Below are 17,339 nucleotides of genomic sequence, written 5' to 3'. Positions count from 1 at the left end.
AGCATCTTATCTGGTAGACCCACGTTGAAGCAGGAGGATGGGACTGATGCAGGCATGAAAAAGAAGCCTAGAGCTGGTGGTGTGGCCCTCCATTGAAGTAAATTTGTGAGGAAATGGATTTGGGGGCTTTTCACATGGAAATCATGTGATTTGTAGATGTCATTGAGCTCCTGTTAGCCAGCAAGTCAGACCTCAGGACAAGGGCAGCAGTTCTAGTAGAGCTATAGCCAGAAGCCAGAGCCGGCATTTGAGTTACATAATGTACAAAGAACTGATAATTCATTGGTCATTTCAATCACAGCTGTAGGTTTGGGGATATGCTGTGTGGTTGCTAAATATTAAACCCACAAAAGTTCTTTTTACTCCTTATTTGATGTCTTAAGTGATTAGATAGTGCTTGTCCTATCCAGTGACATTTTTTACCTAATAAACCTTTATGTTTTACACAATCTACTTAGAGGTGGAGGAGGAGTAATAGGAACAGATACATATGCTTATAAAAACGTAAGGACATCTCTGGTGAGGTTCACAAAAAGCCCTGAGTTTTGTGGAGGCTTACTTTGCCAACAAAGGTCTGTCTAGTCAAGGCTATGTTTTTTCCAGTGGTCATGTATGGACATAAGAGTTGGACTGTGAAGAAAGCTGAGCACCGAAGAATTGATGCTTTTGAACTGTGGTGTTGGAGAAGCCTCTTGAGAGTCCCTTGGACTGCAAGGAGATCCAACCAGTCCATTCTAAAGGAGATCAGTCCTGGGTGTTCTTTGAAAGGACTGATGCTAAAGCTGGAACTCCAGTACTTTGGCCACCTCATGCAAAGAATTGACTCATTGGAAAAGACCCTGATGCTGGGAGGGATTGGGGGCAGGAGGAGAAGGGGACGACCGAGGATGAGATGGCTGGATGGCATCACTGACTTGATGGACGTGAGTCTGAGTGAACTCCTGGAGTTGGTGATGGATAGGGAGGCCTGGCATGCTGCAATTCATGGGGTCACAAAGAGTCGGACACAACTGAGCAATTGAACTGAACTGAAGGTTAGGAGAGAGAGAGAGATTTACCATGCATAGAATATCTTTTTGTACTTTTGAATTTTGTACTGTGTATACATATTACTTATAGGGAAAAAATTAATAAAACTTAAACAGAATATATGCAAAGTAGGAAGTTCATTAGGTCTGATTTGTGACCCAAAGGCTAGAAGTCTTTTTTTCAATTTCTTTAGAATGTATAATTTGTTTACAGTATTAACTATAGTCACCATGCTGTACATTACATACCCATAACTTACTGATTTTTTTTTTAACTAGACATTTGCACCTTTTGACCTCCTTCACCCATTTTGCCCACCCTTCTCCCCCTGCCTCAGGCTGCCACCAGTCTCTTCTCTATATTCATGAGATTTTTGTTTTTAGATTCCACATATAAGTGAGATCATACAGTATTTATCTTTTTCTGACTTACTTCACTTAGCATAATGCCCTTGGGGTCCATCCATGGTGTTACAGGTGGCAAGATTTCATTCTTTTTTTATGGCTGAATAATACTCCTTTGTGTGTGTGTTTTCTTTATCTATTCATCCATCCGTTGACACTTAGAGGTTATTTCCATATCTTGGATATTGCAAATAATGCTACAGAAAACATACAGTTATATGTATCTTTTGTATCTTTGTGTTTTTGTTTTCTTAAGGTAAATACCCAGAAGTGGAACTGCTTGATTTATATAGTAGTTCTATTTTTAACTTTTTGAGGAACTTCCATACTGTTTTCCATAGGTTGCTACCAATTTTTATTTCCACTGACAGTGTACAGGGGTTTCCTTTTCTCCATATCCTCACCAACACTCATTATTTACTGTCTTTTTGATAATAGCCATAGAATGTATAAAAGGGTTTTTGAATTGATTCTTTGCATATTTAGGAAGGTTTAAGGTATCCAGCATATTTTTTTTTTTACAATAATTAAGATCTATTTTCTCATTCTAATTCAAATAGAACTACTTTTAGTGGTATACAGAAAAACAAGTCTGATCATCTTAGCAATTTATAAGATGATTTATTCTGTTGTTTTAGATGAGGTCATAATTTGTCTAGCATAGTAATAATAATAGCTAACATTTCTTCTTTCTTGTGTTGTCACTACATTTCATATGTGCTGTGTATTTAATTCTTACCTGTATTCAGATCTAGGCATATCCTCATTTTACCACATGAGGAAACTAAAGCTTAAAGGTGTTAAAGAATTTGCCAAAGGTCTTGAAACTCTAGAAAGTTGCAGAGCCTGACTTTAAATCAACATCTGTCTTTGTTCAGAGTCCAGCTAAGCACAAGTGCCATGGAGTGGCTTCCCCAAATAATTGCAAGTGATGTTAAACTGCTGTAATGGAGAGAGGGTGTGATTATAAAGTAATGAAGCTGAATTGAAAAGTTGCATGCTCATTCTGTTTACTCTGTGTCATCTCTTTTAAGATATATGAGATTATCATTTTTAAACATCCTAAAAGGCCTCAGCATAGGGTGAACATTCATAAAAGGATGATGTCTGTTTATTGATAGGTGGGTCTTTTCTTTTCAGTTATCTTTTAAATTTCATAATCATATGGTTCCAAAATTAAATTATATGTTAAGATAGACAATGAAAACTTCAAATCCCATCTCATCAGAACCTACTCTGTTCCTCCAACCCACTGCCCAACTCCTGTGGTATCATTTTTATTAGTTTCTTATTTATCCAACCACTGTTTATGCAGATGTAAGCTAAAAGGAAAAAAAATTCCTTTCTTTCCAAAGGCCTTTTCTATAAAGAGAACCTATTTTTCTCTTTCTTTGCTTCTAACTTTAAGTGAGAAAAAAATCTTGTTAACCAAGTTTACTCTTTCTTTAGTGGCTCTGCTCTATGGTTAAGTGCTTTTCCTTTGGTAAGTCTAATAACATATGGTAGTAGGAGTTTCTGTCACAGGTAACTTTTTAAAATTCCTAATTTAACTAGGTGAATTGCACCAGACCACAGTATATTTGAGTATTATGTTGAGGAGAAAAAAATCCCGCCAAACTGATCAGGCCCTATATGTATTCTGTGTTTTTATCTGATATTTGATTTTGAAGGTACAATAGATAGTGTGGTAGTGTTCATTACAAAACAAAGCATGATCTTTCTGATAAGTAGTATCCGTTTTGGTAAGTCTGGTGGCTAATTTCCTTTTTTCTTATTCATTGTAGCTGAGGCAGTCGCAGTCCTACTGCACAGACACAGAATGTCTTCAGGAATGTAAGTAATGGTGGGACAGCAGGAGGCTTGGCATTGGGGGCACAGTTAGAGATCGGAATATGACTGAACATTTGCCAGAAATTATGCTTACAGTTTGCTGTTTAAGGAGATGACTCTCAGTAATGTAGCTCCTACTGAAAATGCTAAATTTTTTAAGTTAAAAATGTGTTTTTTGGTCCTGCCACAAAATCAGAACTGCTTCATTGAATAAAATCATAAAACCATAGATACAAAAAAAGGAAAAGAAAAACTTCCAGAATAATAAAAGATGACCACTGTTCACAACTTGGTGTAAACCCTCCCAAGACCTCTTTTGGGGGGCAAATATGTGAGGAACTGGTCACTTTGGGCTCATTGGACTGAGCACCGGGGCTTTAGCACAAACCCCTCATTCTTTCCCTAGCATCTATCTGCATCCATTGGCAACTTTGAGAGTTTGTGAGCGCAGGAAGGGGAGGCCATTTTTTGCCAAGGTTTGGAAGCTTTGGGAGCCATTGGAATCATTCCCTTGGCTCTGACATTAGAAGTCTCAAGAGGGTATGGACAGTGGGGAGGTTTCTCCATGACTTTTGAGGCAGTGGTGATGATAAAGTGAGAATCAGTGTGGGAAGGTGGATCCTGCATGGTGAATGTAGCTGGTGGACTTGGTGGCCGTAATATGAGGCATCTTTTTTCAGGACAGAAATAACCTGAGGGATACTTTGAAGGGAAATAGTAGCCAAACCAGTCCTGTACCATAATAATTTGACCATAAGAATGAAAGTATGACATTCACAGGATGGTGAAGCCAGGCACAATTCAATTCATATATACCTAGAAAAATGGGATCACTTTGTATATGTTGTTTTTCACTACTATATTGTGACTATATCAACATGTATTTACCTTAAAAATATTTACTAAATAATAATTCATTATGAGGATGTACCAGTGTTCAAATAATTCCCTTCTGTTGGAATCTTAGGTTACTAATATATTTTTGCTGTTATAAATAATACTTAAATAAACATCCTTATGTACATTTTAAGACTTTTGACATACTGCCAAATTGCACTTATTAGTAGGCTAGTTGCTTGTACTTCATATCTCTGAAGCTGAGTGCTACTTTATTATGTATATGAAGCTAAAGCGAAACACAGCAAGGTGTCATTATAAAGAGGCTTGTTACTACATTATTAATTACTGTTATTACTGTGTGAACTGAGCATCCCATCAAATTCTGTAAATGGAACAACTTAGAGAAATAGAAGCTAGTACAGTGCCTGGCTCAAAGTAGAAGCTTTGTCAGAAGGTAGTCTTTTGGTGCAACAGGACAATAACCATATGCCTCTGGGCAAGAAAGTAACGGACAGACGTTCCATTCGGTTTGGGGCATGGTGGGTGGTGACCGGTGCCCCCACTCCAGGTTTCTTTGCATTGACTCTTCAGCAGCGTTCACTAACCTACAGTGCTCCCTCTGATAACCAGCTCAGATTTTTGCCTCAGCAGAAAAACTAAAACCTGTCCTTCTTGTTGGAATTAATCTCATTGAACTTCCCATGGGGAAAAATTTATTGTATTTGTGGTGTTTGTGACCCTTGAGCCAGCCCCACCTGTAAACCAAATATACTCTTATTTCTGTGAGTGAAATTTCACTTCTTTAATCCAAACATAAAAGCAAGACTCTAGAGCTTGAGTATTAATTCAGTTATCTTGGCCAGCTGTCCACCGCCCACTCCGCTCACCCCAGTCCTTTTAGCATTTGGTGGAAATCCTTTCTAACAGCCATGTCTTTAAATGGTTTAAGCAGTTGTTTCCTCTGAGTGATATGTAATTATTTTTCTGTGTATTTTAAATCTTCAGCAATGAGCTAATGCTCATATATAAAGTATATATGTTAATCAGGGGTCCTCACAACCCCCCTTCTGTTTCAGTAACTTGTGAGAATGGCTAACAGAATGGAGGAAAATAATTAAATTACTGTTACCGGTTTATTGTAAAGATGCAGCAACCAAATGGGAGAGATGTGTGGGGCAGGGGACAAGGGGAGGGATGCAGAGCTTTCCTGTCTTCTTGGGTGCACCACCCTCCCAGCCAACTCCAGGTGTGTCCTGGCCCAGAAGCTCCGTGAACCCCATCATTCAGGGGGTTTATGGAGGTTCTGTTTCATAGGTGTGACTAGATCGTTGTCCATCTATATAAGTTTAGAGAAATAACCTCTCAGGATCTGTCAGCTGTTAGATCCTCTCTCTTTTTCATCTTCCTTGTGTCCAGCTAAATTAATAGTGTCACTGTGAATATCCCATTTGACATCTTACTTGTAATACTTACTTTTTCTTGTAACCGAAGACTTAACCATTGAGTAGAATGGAACACTGTATTTTAGTGTACAAAATCCTTTTACATTTTTATGATGTGACGTTTTTCTAGACCACAGAGTAAAAGGTATTTATCCTCTTAAGGCAAATAATTCCTAGGCAGTGAAGGGAACAGGTTTTATATCCCCCATGTGATTGTACTTCTTTAATACTCAGATTATTTGGCACTATATCAATGTTTAGAATGTTTAGTGCCAAACAGTCATCACAATAAAAACCAAAGTGGCCAGATCACGTAAAGGCTCTCTCACTCCTCCCTGTTGACTTTACAACAGCTGCTCCTCATACTTGCTTGTATTGGCCGTATGCAGTGCCAGGGAGTTTGAGTAGCTTATATGTTCTGAGACTTCGTGAAGAAGCCCAAGTCAGTTCAGATATCCGGCATCTCTAATCCCAAAATACATGGTTCAAAACTCAAACAGTTAATTAGTGTGTAGTGAAAAGAGGATTTCCTACTCATATTCTCCCATCTGTCCAGGTCCTGTCTTTGGGCATTATTGGCCCTCTGTGTATTTTTCCACAATTTCTTTATGCATATACAGGCAAATATTTATTGTTTGCCACCCCCCTTTCTTAGTACACACTGTTTTTCACCTGTTTTCTCCCCTCTGTCAAGAAATAGCTTGTCGCTTGTCTCATGTAAACGTCCCTCACCATTGTGTTACAGCTTCACCCCAGACCCCACATACCATAATTTCTTATTTGAATGCTCTTGGCAAACATTTAGGTCTGTTTTCAGCTTTTTGTTAATAACCCTGCAGAGTATGTCTATGTAAAGTACCTTCTAGAGCCAGTCTTAAGTTTGTGCTACTGCTGTAAACAAGAAAAATACTGTGATCATCGGTTCGACTGTCCTGGTTCAGCTATTGCTGATATGGGCCTTAAGTTATTGGAGAATGAGAGAATGCTCTTATCAAACCTAGGAAGTCAGGAAAACTGTATCTGTTTAGCCTTTTTAAGTAGAGAATTCTGCATATTACTGCCCTGCAGAAGTTTTAGAGGCACACTTAGCTTTTTCTTCCTCCTCCTCCCATCACCATTTCAGGCTTTTGCCAAGTGTTGTGCTTCTTTCATCTTGTTGCCATTTATATCTGATCCTTTTTCATTCTCACTTCACCATCTTATCCAGTCCGGTCATTCATACCAGGACCTTTCTGCACGTAGTCTTTTCTGTGCTCAGTTGCTAAGTCATGTCCACCTCTTATGTGATTCCATAGACTGTAGCTAGCCAGGCTCCTCTGTCCATGGGATTTTCCAGGCAAGAATACTGTAGCGGGTTGCCATTTTCTTATCCAGGAGATCTTCCCAAACCAGGGATAGAACCCATGGTTCCTGCCTCGTGTCCTGCATTGCTAGCAGATTCTTGATCGCTGAGCCACCAGGGAAGCTTAATTTGATCCTAAAGCTGATCAGCTATAGCACAGATCAGTAGTGGCTGATGTTTATCGAATACTTATTGTGTTCCAGGTACTGTGCTACTTTTCATGTACTGATCATTTCCGTCTTCGCAACTATTCTATGAGATGATGGTAATATTTCCATTTCACAGGTTAAAAAAAAAATCGAGGCACAGAGATTATTTATTTAAGAGGTGGTAAAGTCAAACAGCTATGAGATAGTTTCATTTTTAAAAAGTTAATGAATTAATTAGGAGACGTAGGAAACCATTGTTTCAAACTAGAAATGCTACCCTAGTCTAGAGAACTAAGGAAAGAATGGGCAGAGAAAATGGAGCTTTTTTTTCACCAGGCGAGAGTGGGTTGTAGGATGTTGTTGAATGAGTTAAATGAGATCATGCCTAACAGGGAAAAATAATGAGTCCGCAGAATGACTGAGTTTGCGAAGTTGGTGAATGGCAGCCAAACTAGCGATGCACTATTGCATCAGATTCACTTGGAAAGCTTTAAAAATATTGTTGGTTCCTGACCCCACCCCGGAGGCGCTCCTGAATTAGATGATATGAGGCAGGGCCTTAGAAATGGTGGCGTGGATGTTGTCACAGGCTATTCTATTTGGGCATGCAAGTCAGGGATCCACTGGATAAAGGCGGAAGAACGAATGAGGTTGACTAGAGCAGAGGAGGATTTTTCTGAGAAATGGTAAGTGGTAACATTGGTGAGTAGGGCCACGTCTTATGAGGAAAGGCCAGGCTGAAGAGTTCAGAGTCGAAGCAGTAGACAGTGGAGAGTGAGTCACTGGGTTAGTCAGCAGAGGTGTGTGAAGAGCAGTGTTGTAAGCAGGCTTTTTCGGCAGCAGTGTGCAGGAAGGAGAGGCTGCGGTGGGAACCAGGCTAGGAGACAGCACCGGGGAGCTAGGAGTCATGTTAGCACCATGGGAGTCTCACACAGAGAGTGAGCATTTTACCACGTTTGCTTTGTCTAGAACTAGGCATTAGTAAATTTGGGATCTGAGGTTTAACTATGTGAAACTTCACAGTCCTTTACTTGTGAAGAGCATCAAAAAGCAAGGGACCCATTTTCCACACTGAATTGGCATTGGGCTTACACTTCAGGTCTAACTAATGTAGCATTTTAGTTCTGAGTGGTACACTATATGAAGTGATCATATATAGACAACACAGTTCTCTTTCTTTGACTACTTTTATATACTCTAACAGCTAGTTGTAAGTTTATCAAAAATCCTTTTAAAAACTGTATTTGCCAATTTTACTACCCACAGGAGTAATAGTTTTCAGGGGCCTGTCTTCTATGTGATACTGTCAGAGATTATGACATAGCAAAGAGGTTAAGAGCACAGACCCTGGAATGGGGCCACTGTATTTAAACCCCAGCTTTGCCACATGCCGACTGTATGACATTGGGGTTTAACCCCCCATTCCCCAGTTTCCTCATCTATAAAATCAAAGGTATTATATACCTGCCATAAAATAAGATTGCTAAGGAATTCCCTGGAGGTCCAGTAGTTAGGACTCAGCACTTTCACTGCTGATGGCCTGGGTTCCATCCCTGTTCTGTGAAGCTGGGAACTAAGATCCCACAGGTCTCCAGGCACAGCCAAAATAAAAATAAAAAGATTGTTAAAAGGGATTGAGAGAGATAATGCCTGGTTCAAAGTAGCCGCTCAACTTTTAACTATAATTCAGTAATAAAAATAATAGATAATATTTTGCTTTAAAAAAGAAATCAGTCTTGGAGCAGCTTAAAGGATAGAATTAGAGGAGTCAAGAGTAAGTATAAGGAGGTTGGTTAAGAGGCCATTGCAGTAGACCAGACAAGAAGCTTGAACAAGTGTGGGTGTGGAGCTGAAAGTGGACAGATTTGAGTGGTATTTAAAAACTAAAATTGACAATAACCACCTATAGATACTATTTTCTCTAGAAATCTGATTTTCTAGAATTTTCATTTCTGACACTTTGAGTTCTCTAATACACATTTCATTTATTATAAATTTGTTAAGCTCGTTCCATGAGCCAGGTACTTACTCTGAAATAAATAAGACATGGCTGCCTTGAGGGACTGATAACCTACACAGACACCAGATTTTTTTTTCTTCTGGATAAATGCATAGACTTTGAAATAACTAGATCTTAATCCATATTCTTTTTCCAAAAAAAGGCCAAATTAATCTCTTTGTTTGAAAATGTCATTAAAGGGATCTTTAATTCGTATATGTACAACTTAGATGTCCCCTTTTCCTTAAGCTCTATTATTTTTTCGGCTGCTTCTGTAATTAAAATGCATGACCCTCTCTCCCCTAGCATGGCTTTCCTGTATATCAGGTGGTCTTAACCTGGGTTCTGCAGATCTCAGTATAGCTATGAATTGCCGTGAATCTTTTGCAATTATTAATATATACAAAATTGTTGAATGTGTATACATGGACTCTTACAGTGGAAAGAGTCTTTTCTTTATCAAATTCTCAAAGGATTCTATTACCACACTACTATACTATTAAAAATCTTTATTTAATAGGCTCTGGCTTATGACTATTTTATACCATTTACCATTTAGATTTTCTCACAGGAGGAAACAGAAATTGAAGATGTGATATTTAATAATTCTTAAAAGTATTAATAGTTCTTATATTAATACAATTTTGAAGTTATTTAAACATTAGAGTTTGTTTTTACATTTACTAACAACATGGTAATTATTCAACAGTTTTTTTGTTGTTGTTGCAAATACATTTTCTGTTTGTCTTTAGTGCCAGGACCCTCTAGTGATAATGGCATCAGTATTACCATGATCTTGATGGCCTGGATGGTTATTGCAGTGATCTTGTTTCTGTTGAGACCTCCTAATCTAAGAGGATCCAACCTAACTGGAAAACCAGCCAGTCCTCATAACGTAAGTGTTGTGGATTAGAGATCTTTTGGGGTGGGGGGATGGGTGTAGCCTGAGAAAGGGGTGGAGTTGTTTTGACTGAAATATCTAAATTACCAAAAGGAAGATTTAGCTCACAGAGTAAATTAAATTCTTCCTGTGTAGTTCCAGTAAGTCTTGCAATCCCAAATGGCTTAGTTTTCATGGAGTTACACATAGAGAAGTACAGACCAGTAGCCCCCACATCATTTTAAGATAAATTTCAATGTTTACTCACACGAGAAACATAAAAAGTGGTCCAGTTCATAATAATCCAGTGATAGTTCTCAAATCTCAGTCCTCCAGTTTCTAGGTCTGTCCACCTCACAGTTGATCCCTTTGCCTCTCATGTCCCAAGGTTCCTAGATACTCTTACTAGCTACAGTTCAAATGTCCCTACTTGCGCGTGCACACACACACACACACACACATTCACTTATTCACTTTCTCTCTCTCCATTTTCTCCCCTTCTGTCCTAGATGTCAAATATAGCAGAGACATGGAGCCCGTCTGGCTCAACCTGCTTTCCCATCCTATTTCTCTCAAATTCATTCTGACAGTTCTGCATCACAGTAGATCAGCTGAGCTGGCAAAAGGAGTGGTAGGAATCATTTATGTTGATAAATCTTGATAGTCACGATTATAACAATTTTTAGAACCTAAATGAAAAATATGATAAAGTGACCCAACGGGGAGTTTTTGATTAACGTCTTTAATAGAGGCCTCCATTAAAGGATTCTTTTTAATTGTTTTCAGAGCCAATATTTATACTTGTTTTTTTTCTCATTTGATTTGGGTATTATCTCTTTAAAACTATTTCCATGGTGGCTTCACTTGTTGGACACCAAATTATCCCACTAGTTCCCTTCTTCAGCCTAAAATAATTGCTTCTTTCCCCCAATCTTGTGTTGCTAATATTAAAAAGAAATTTAATTAGACCAGTTGCTTATATAGGAGAAAGCAAATATGCAATGTTAATTGGTCAGTGCTTTGGGGCTGGAACATTTAGATATGTAGCATGCTGACTTTAGTTAAGAAAGAAGCCATCATTAGCACTATATAAAATGCCTTATTTTTAGGTTTTCTTCGAGAGGAGTATATCCATAAAACAGCTTGTATGTTGTCTTGATAAAGTGCTTTCTCCCTAGCCTTTTTTCTTTCTGTGTACAGTTTTGTTACTTTCATATCAAAGAGCAACATCCTCAATGTTTGGCACTAAATTAGAAGCCATTTAAAAGTGACAGAAATGCAAGATTACCATCATTGTAGACCAGCAGTTCTAGGAATGGTAGTCCCACAGCTCTAGGAATAAGCATGAAGACATACTGACTGATTCCAAGCAGAAAAATTGAATATCATCTGGGGTTTCATATAGCATATCAGAGTAATAAGTAAGTGGAATCTTCCTAAGGATTCCTAAAAGCTCTGCTCTTTCCTTTACAGTTCAGATGCTTTCTAGTACAAGTAACAAAAATCATTTCAGCCTGGTTTAAGTAATTGGCTCTATTGGTGTACATATCAAAAAATCCAGAGGGAGGGTCAGTGTTTAGAAAGTTTTAACAGTTCATTAGAGACCTACTCTCTTTCCTCAGACCAGTATTTATTCCAAGGTAGGCTCCCTTTCTGTCCCCTGTAGGGCAGCTACCAGTAGCAGCTGGAGCCAGCTATTTCCTCACTGACAGATGTTCTGTAGAGAGAAATACAAGTCTTTAGCTTCATTTAATTGTACTGTACTCAGTCACCTTATTAGCAAGAAGGATGAGACTACCTTAATTGGTTTAAATATCACTTCTAGAGCTGTCAGGGAGAGCACTTTCAGCTAAGTCAATATCACTGTTACAAAATTTTCTTTTCTTCCATACTATAAAGAAGAAAGAGACAAATGTTGGTGAATCACAGTGCTGTCTTGTGCAGAAGAAACATAGGAGAAGTCCAAATAAGTATATGATTTAGGATGGGAAGCTGAGGGCCATCACTGCTCAGTTCTTACTGTATGTGTTAGATTGGTTGTACTGGGGAATTTAAGAAGTCAATTTCATAATTTCTCTCTCTCTGATGTCAGGGTCAAGATCCACCAGCCCCTCCTGTGGACTAACTTTGTGGATATGGGAAGTGAAACTAGTTTAACACCTTGCACGACCAAATGAACGAAGATGACCAGAGTACTCTTAACCCCATTAGAACTGTTTTTTATTTTGCATCTGCAGTATGGGATAGTATTGTTTTCATGAGCTTCTAGAAATTTCACTTGCGAGCTTATTTTTGCTTCCTGTGTCATCACCTTTCCTATATTTGAGTAAATGATTACATTAAAAAGTTACATGGGGCTCTTTTGGTTATCCTAAACTTAAACATTCCACTCGTTCTGTTTGTAACTGTGATCATAATTTTTGTGGTAATTTCTGGCCTGATAGAAGGAAATTTGAGATCTCTACATTTAAATATTTTAAGTACTTTCAATGGGTTTAAAAATTGTTTTTCTTTAATAAGGTATTTATAAAGTTATTTGGGGTTACCTGAGATTGTATGAAAGAAAATTAGAACCACACTGTATTTATATTTACCTTGGTAGTTTATTTGTGGATGGCAGTTTTCTCTAGTTCTTAGGACTGTGACAACTTTTGGAATATTTTACAAATTACAGCTGAAATCTGTATCATCCACTACAGATGATTTATGTGGCTAAGAAAAGGAGAAAAGAAATGAAATAACTGTTTACTAAGTTTTTATTCCCATAAAATGTCTAATATTCAGAAAACTTTAAATAAACATGATTTAAATGGTGGATGATTTACAGTCCATTATATGAAATTTGTAAGCCTCTGCACACTAGCCTTATTACACAGTTCATGAAAGGAGGAAAAAATTTAATTCTTTCTACCTTTGCCAGGTATAATCTATACAGTAATAATTTAAGCTATAACTTATTTTTAGAGTGGGTGCCTCTCAGGAAACTGCTTTTGTGTTGTAAACGTCCCTGTTAAATGAAAAGATCTTAAAGCTGTCTTGGGGGCCTGTTGGGTTACTGACATTTGAATGCTTTCACTTACTCTTTTTCTTTTTGGAAGAAAAAATTTAGACTCTTGTTATCTTTCTGACTTTAAAAAGTATTTAATGAATTCTTGGTTTACTCCAAGGGAAAAGGAGGAAAATGAGAAACAATCAAGGATATTTTTTCTCAACCTCTGTTTCATTCTTGTTTGGTAATAGGATGGATTGGGGTGGGGAGGGGCACTAATATAAGGAAATTTTTGAAATATATAAAAATGTAAAAGGTTTCATTTGTTTTTGTTCAGTTTGAAAGAAAATGAATACAAATGGCATTAAAAAGTCTGCATGACCTGTGTGGTTATAGAATTTTTTTCTAACAAATGATTGCAGATGATTTATGGGGGCTAGAAGATATTTTGCTGTCAATGTAAGGATGCTCCCCGTCCCAGATCAGTTTAGCTTTTCACTGTATAGATCTGAGAAATTACTTGTATGAATTAAATAAACTTCTCTATATTATTGTACTGTTTAATAGAGTCTCTGATACAATTACGTGACAGTTGTAGGGTATTTTTCTCCTTTATTATGATTCTGTTCTAGGCTATAAACACTGTAAGGGCTTCATTTCATTATATAATCTGATATCGAATGCTTGCATTCCTCCTGTGCATCTTGGCTTTGTGCTCAACTTTTCTTGAAATAAAATAACCTACTGTTAATTACTTGTGTTAATCGAGGGGTGTCATAACACAGGTAAGTCAAATCCTGGGTAAAAGAACACCATAGATTTAAGGTTTTTCCTCTTAATATGGCCTATTAAAAGCCTTCTCAGCGTCATAGCTTTTAAAGCAGAAAGGGCAGGAATGGCCTAAGATGGAGCTGAATCCCTGTAATCATTTCTTTTTCTGCCCTTGCCCCTGAACTTTGAAGGCTAGCACATATCTCGTAACGGTCTGCTGTTTAAGCTGCTAGAAAGCTAGTCTCTGGAAGAGATAGTGATGTGTCACTGAATCTGTGGTTCACAAAGAACTAAGAATTGACTTTGGGGAATTCCCTGGTGGTCCAATGATTAGGACTCCATGCTTTCACTGCCGAAGGCCCAGGTTCAATTCCTGATCAGGGAACTAAGACCCTGTAAGCCACGTGGAGTGGCAAAACAAACAAAAAAAAAAGAATTGACTTTGGTTGAAGGAAGTGGCTGTGACCTGGAAACAGTATCTAGTATTAGCTAGAGACCTGGAAATCTGGGTTCTTATTCCTAGTTCTTCATTTCTGTCACATATACTTAATTGACATTACATTAGAATATTAACCATTCCCTATATGGACCATCTATTTAATTAATAACAAAAGTTCTTAGTGAAGTATTTAGTCTTGGTTTTTCTGCTTGTATAATTTCTCTGCCCTCCCAACAAAGACAGTATGCGGTAGCACATAAAGTATTCCTTTTAACCTAATTAGTAATTTATACTATTCTGTTTTATCCCTAAAGCTTCTACATGTGGCCTTTTTATTGAGCACACTCTTAGTCATTATTTGGCTTGTAAACATTCACCTAAATTATGGCTACAATAGTTTTTAAATAGTCTGGAAAAAAGCTTCACATTTTAATCACTTTTGGCTCTTAAACAGCCCACAAATGCCATTAATAGTTTATTTTGTTTTAGAGTTATTTAATGTTATTTTATGCAGAATAATGTTTTGTTCTGTTTTGCTTTCCACATGGAAAAAACATTAGAACTGTGTATAGTAAAAGATTTTATGATGTATCTATCCACAACACTATCCCATGTTCAATAAGTCATATTTTAATTTTAAACTACTTGGAGAGAGTTTCTAAAGTAACTATTAACTACAGCTATTCAATGGTTACTTTTAGTGTCTTTGTGATATGCGATGTTACAGTGTTTATAAATTATCTATATCTTATATTTTCAAAGGAACCTCAGAAGTCTCACACCCTGAATCAAAGCCTGTCAATGAATAAGTGCTAAAATTTGACCAGCTCAGCTTAAGACACAAAACAGCAACTTGAAGGAGAAATTGAGAGAGTTTAAATTAATGGGTGAAATTTTTGTTGTTGCAATAGTAGGTTTAGTCTTAACTTTATAACATTTCTAAATGAAAAGTCATATGTATTTGTTACTGTGTCTGATGATTACTTTGTTAAAAGCAAAAGTGGTCATGTGATGTACCAAATGTTAACTGCTGTTTTTAAATGTTTAAATCATGCCAAACAAATCATGTCTGTGCCATCCAGGGTTTATTGTAATCTTTTACTGAGTACTTGGACTGGGAAAAAGGGCTTGTACTATGCACTTTTTATTAATGAATAAATAGGAAACATTAGTAACACTCACTGCTTTTTGTTTGGTTTTTGTGGGAAGAGAAGCGAGCATCTTTTGCCTAGTAAAATGTTAAAGTCCTTTATTAAACAGGTTTTTTTTTTTTTTTGGTAAGCTTTTTTTACCCTTACTAAGACATTCCTAAGCAAGAACTTTGAGTTATACAAAGAATATTTATGTAATCTGGGGCCAGTATTCAGAAGGATTCTAAGAATCTCTAGGAAATTAGGTTGCAATTACATTTCTTTTGTTATTTCTTCCTAGTATACAGGTCCAGTAGACAGACATTTGCTATCCAATAGTGTTAATTATATGAGCAGATATATGTTACCCAAAAGGAGCTAGACATGTAACTGTTCTGAAAACAGACCAAAGTGACATTTGCTTTTGCTCTGTGACCTGGAATGCATCCAGACACTAAAGATCACAGAAGCAACTAAGTGTTCATTGACAGATGCACAGATAACGATGTGGTATACACGGAATAGAATATTACTCAGCCATGAAAAAAGGAGTCTTGCCATTTGTGACATGAATGAATCTAGAGGATATTTTATGCTAAGTGAAGTGGGTCAGAAAGACCAATATCATACTGCTTCACTGATATGTGAAATATTGAGAAAAAAGTGAAAACAGACAGATACACAGAACAAATGGGTGGTCGCCAGAAGGGAGAGAGCAGGGTGGAAGGTGGTGTGGGGAAGCAAGGGAGGACAAACTAGGTGAAGGAAATTAACAGGCACAAACCTCGTTATAAATAAGTCACAGGGATGTAATACACAGCACAGGGACTATGGTCAATAATAGTCTAATAACTTTGAGAACGGATGGTTACTAGACTTGTGATGATTTCATGTACATAAATGTCAAATCATTACATAGTATACCTGAAACTAACATAATGCTTTATGTCAACTATATTTCAACTTAAGAAGTCCCAGGACTGGGACCTGGGTACATATTTAGAGCTCTGGTTGAGAGAGGAACCTGCAAAATAGACTGAGAAGGAGCATCCTGTGAAAGAAGAAGAAAACCATATGAATGTAGTCTTGGAAGCCTGAAAAGAAAGCAAATCTCTAAAGGGAGGAGGGCTCAGTGGCGTTCAGTTCTACTGAGAAAAAACATGGAGGTGGAGAGCTGAACATTTTGACAAAGGATTCGTAGTGAACTTGAGAAAAGGTGTTTTGTTGGAGTAATGATGCAAACCCAGCTTGGAGTAGTTAAGGGAAGAAATTAGGGTAAGGAAGGAGAGACAAGTACAAGTGACTCTTTGAAGGGGGTTTACAGTGATTGGGAGCAGAGAAATGGAGTAGTAACTTGAGTGTGATGTGGGTCTGGGGCAAGAAGAAATTTCTATTGCTGTTGTTTTAAGATGGAAGATAAGAGTATGTGCAGGGTTGTGAGGTAATAGCCAAAGAGACCCCTCCACAGTGATGTCGCCCCTGTATTGGCCTCAGCACCAATATCATCGTGTCTGACAGCGAGACTCACTAATACCTACATGTTTTTGCCAAGGCTCCCTACTGTCTCCCTACACTCATAGCCTGGCTGTGGTAATTCGCCTTAGAGACTACCTTGATTAATCCTGTCATGTCCTATACCCCTGTTTATATTGGCTTCCACAAGTCTAAGACTCCAAGGCCATCATCATTCATTTCCCCTCAGCTGATGCAATCTCATACCTTTCCTCCTAAACTTAAGGGTCATCATCTGCAAAAGCCCCATATTTTCAACCCTTTCTCTGAACATTCCCTTCCCCAAAACATGGTATTTCCTTAAGGGTACTAGCTCTTGCCTCTTGAGTGAGAGCTGTTTTCTTTTCCAGATCATATGACCAAGGAATGGAGACAGTGAACCTCTTCCCATTTTCTCTTTTGGACAGTCAGGCTATCATTCTCTCCTCCCTAAAACTCTCCAACTCTTGAAGCTCATGCTGTTAGAGTATTCTACCCTGGCTTTCACAGTTATTTATAGACTTCTGGATTACTCCGCACTCCTTGAAGATTTTAGCACCGGACTTTCTGCCTATCTTTTCAGCATTCTTCTATGGTGATTCTG

General features: G+C 37.8%; 1 protein-coding gene across 2 annotated transcripts in view; it reads left to right on the top strand.

Annotated features, from left to right (window-relative positions):
- Nucleotides 1-15,291, top strand: part of SMIM14 (small integral membrane protein 14) — a 62,680-nt gene extending 47,389 nt beyond the window's left edge. For both annotated transcript variants that reach the window (XM_069593914.1, XM_069593915.1), the window contains exons 3-5: nucleotides 3,218-3,266; nucleotides 9,788-9,930; nucleotides 12,008-15,291. In XM_069593914.1, coding sequence (XP_069450015.1) covers nucleotides 3,218-3,266; nucleotides 9,788-9,930; nucleotides 12,008-12,040 — 225 coding nt within the window. In that variant the 3' untranslated portion in view covers nucleotides 12,041-15,291. The remainder of the gene's footprint in view (nucleotides 1-3,217; nucleotides 3,267-9,787; nucleotides 9,931-12,007) is intronic.
- Nucleotides 15,292-17,339: the final 2,048 nt, after the last annotated feature.

The sequence above is a fragment of the Ovis canadensis genome, chromosome 6 (genome assembly GCF_042477335.2).
Source record: "Ovis canadensis isolate MfBH-ARS-UI-01 breed Bighorn chromosome 6, ARS-UI_OviCan_v2, whole genome shotgun sequence".
Taxonomy (NCBI): domain Eukaryota; kingdom Metazoa; phylum Chordata; class Mammalia; order Artiodactyla; family Bovidae; genus Ovis; species Ovis canadensis.
This window is presented reverse-complemented; position numbering and strand designations above follow the sequence as displayed.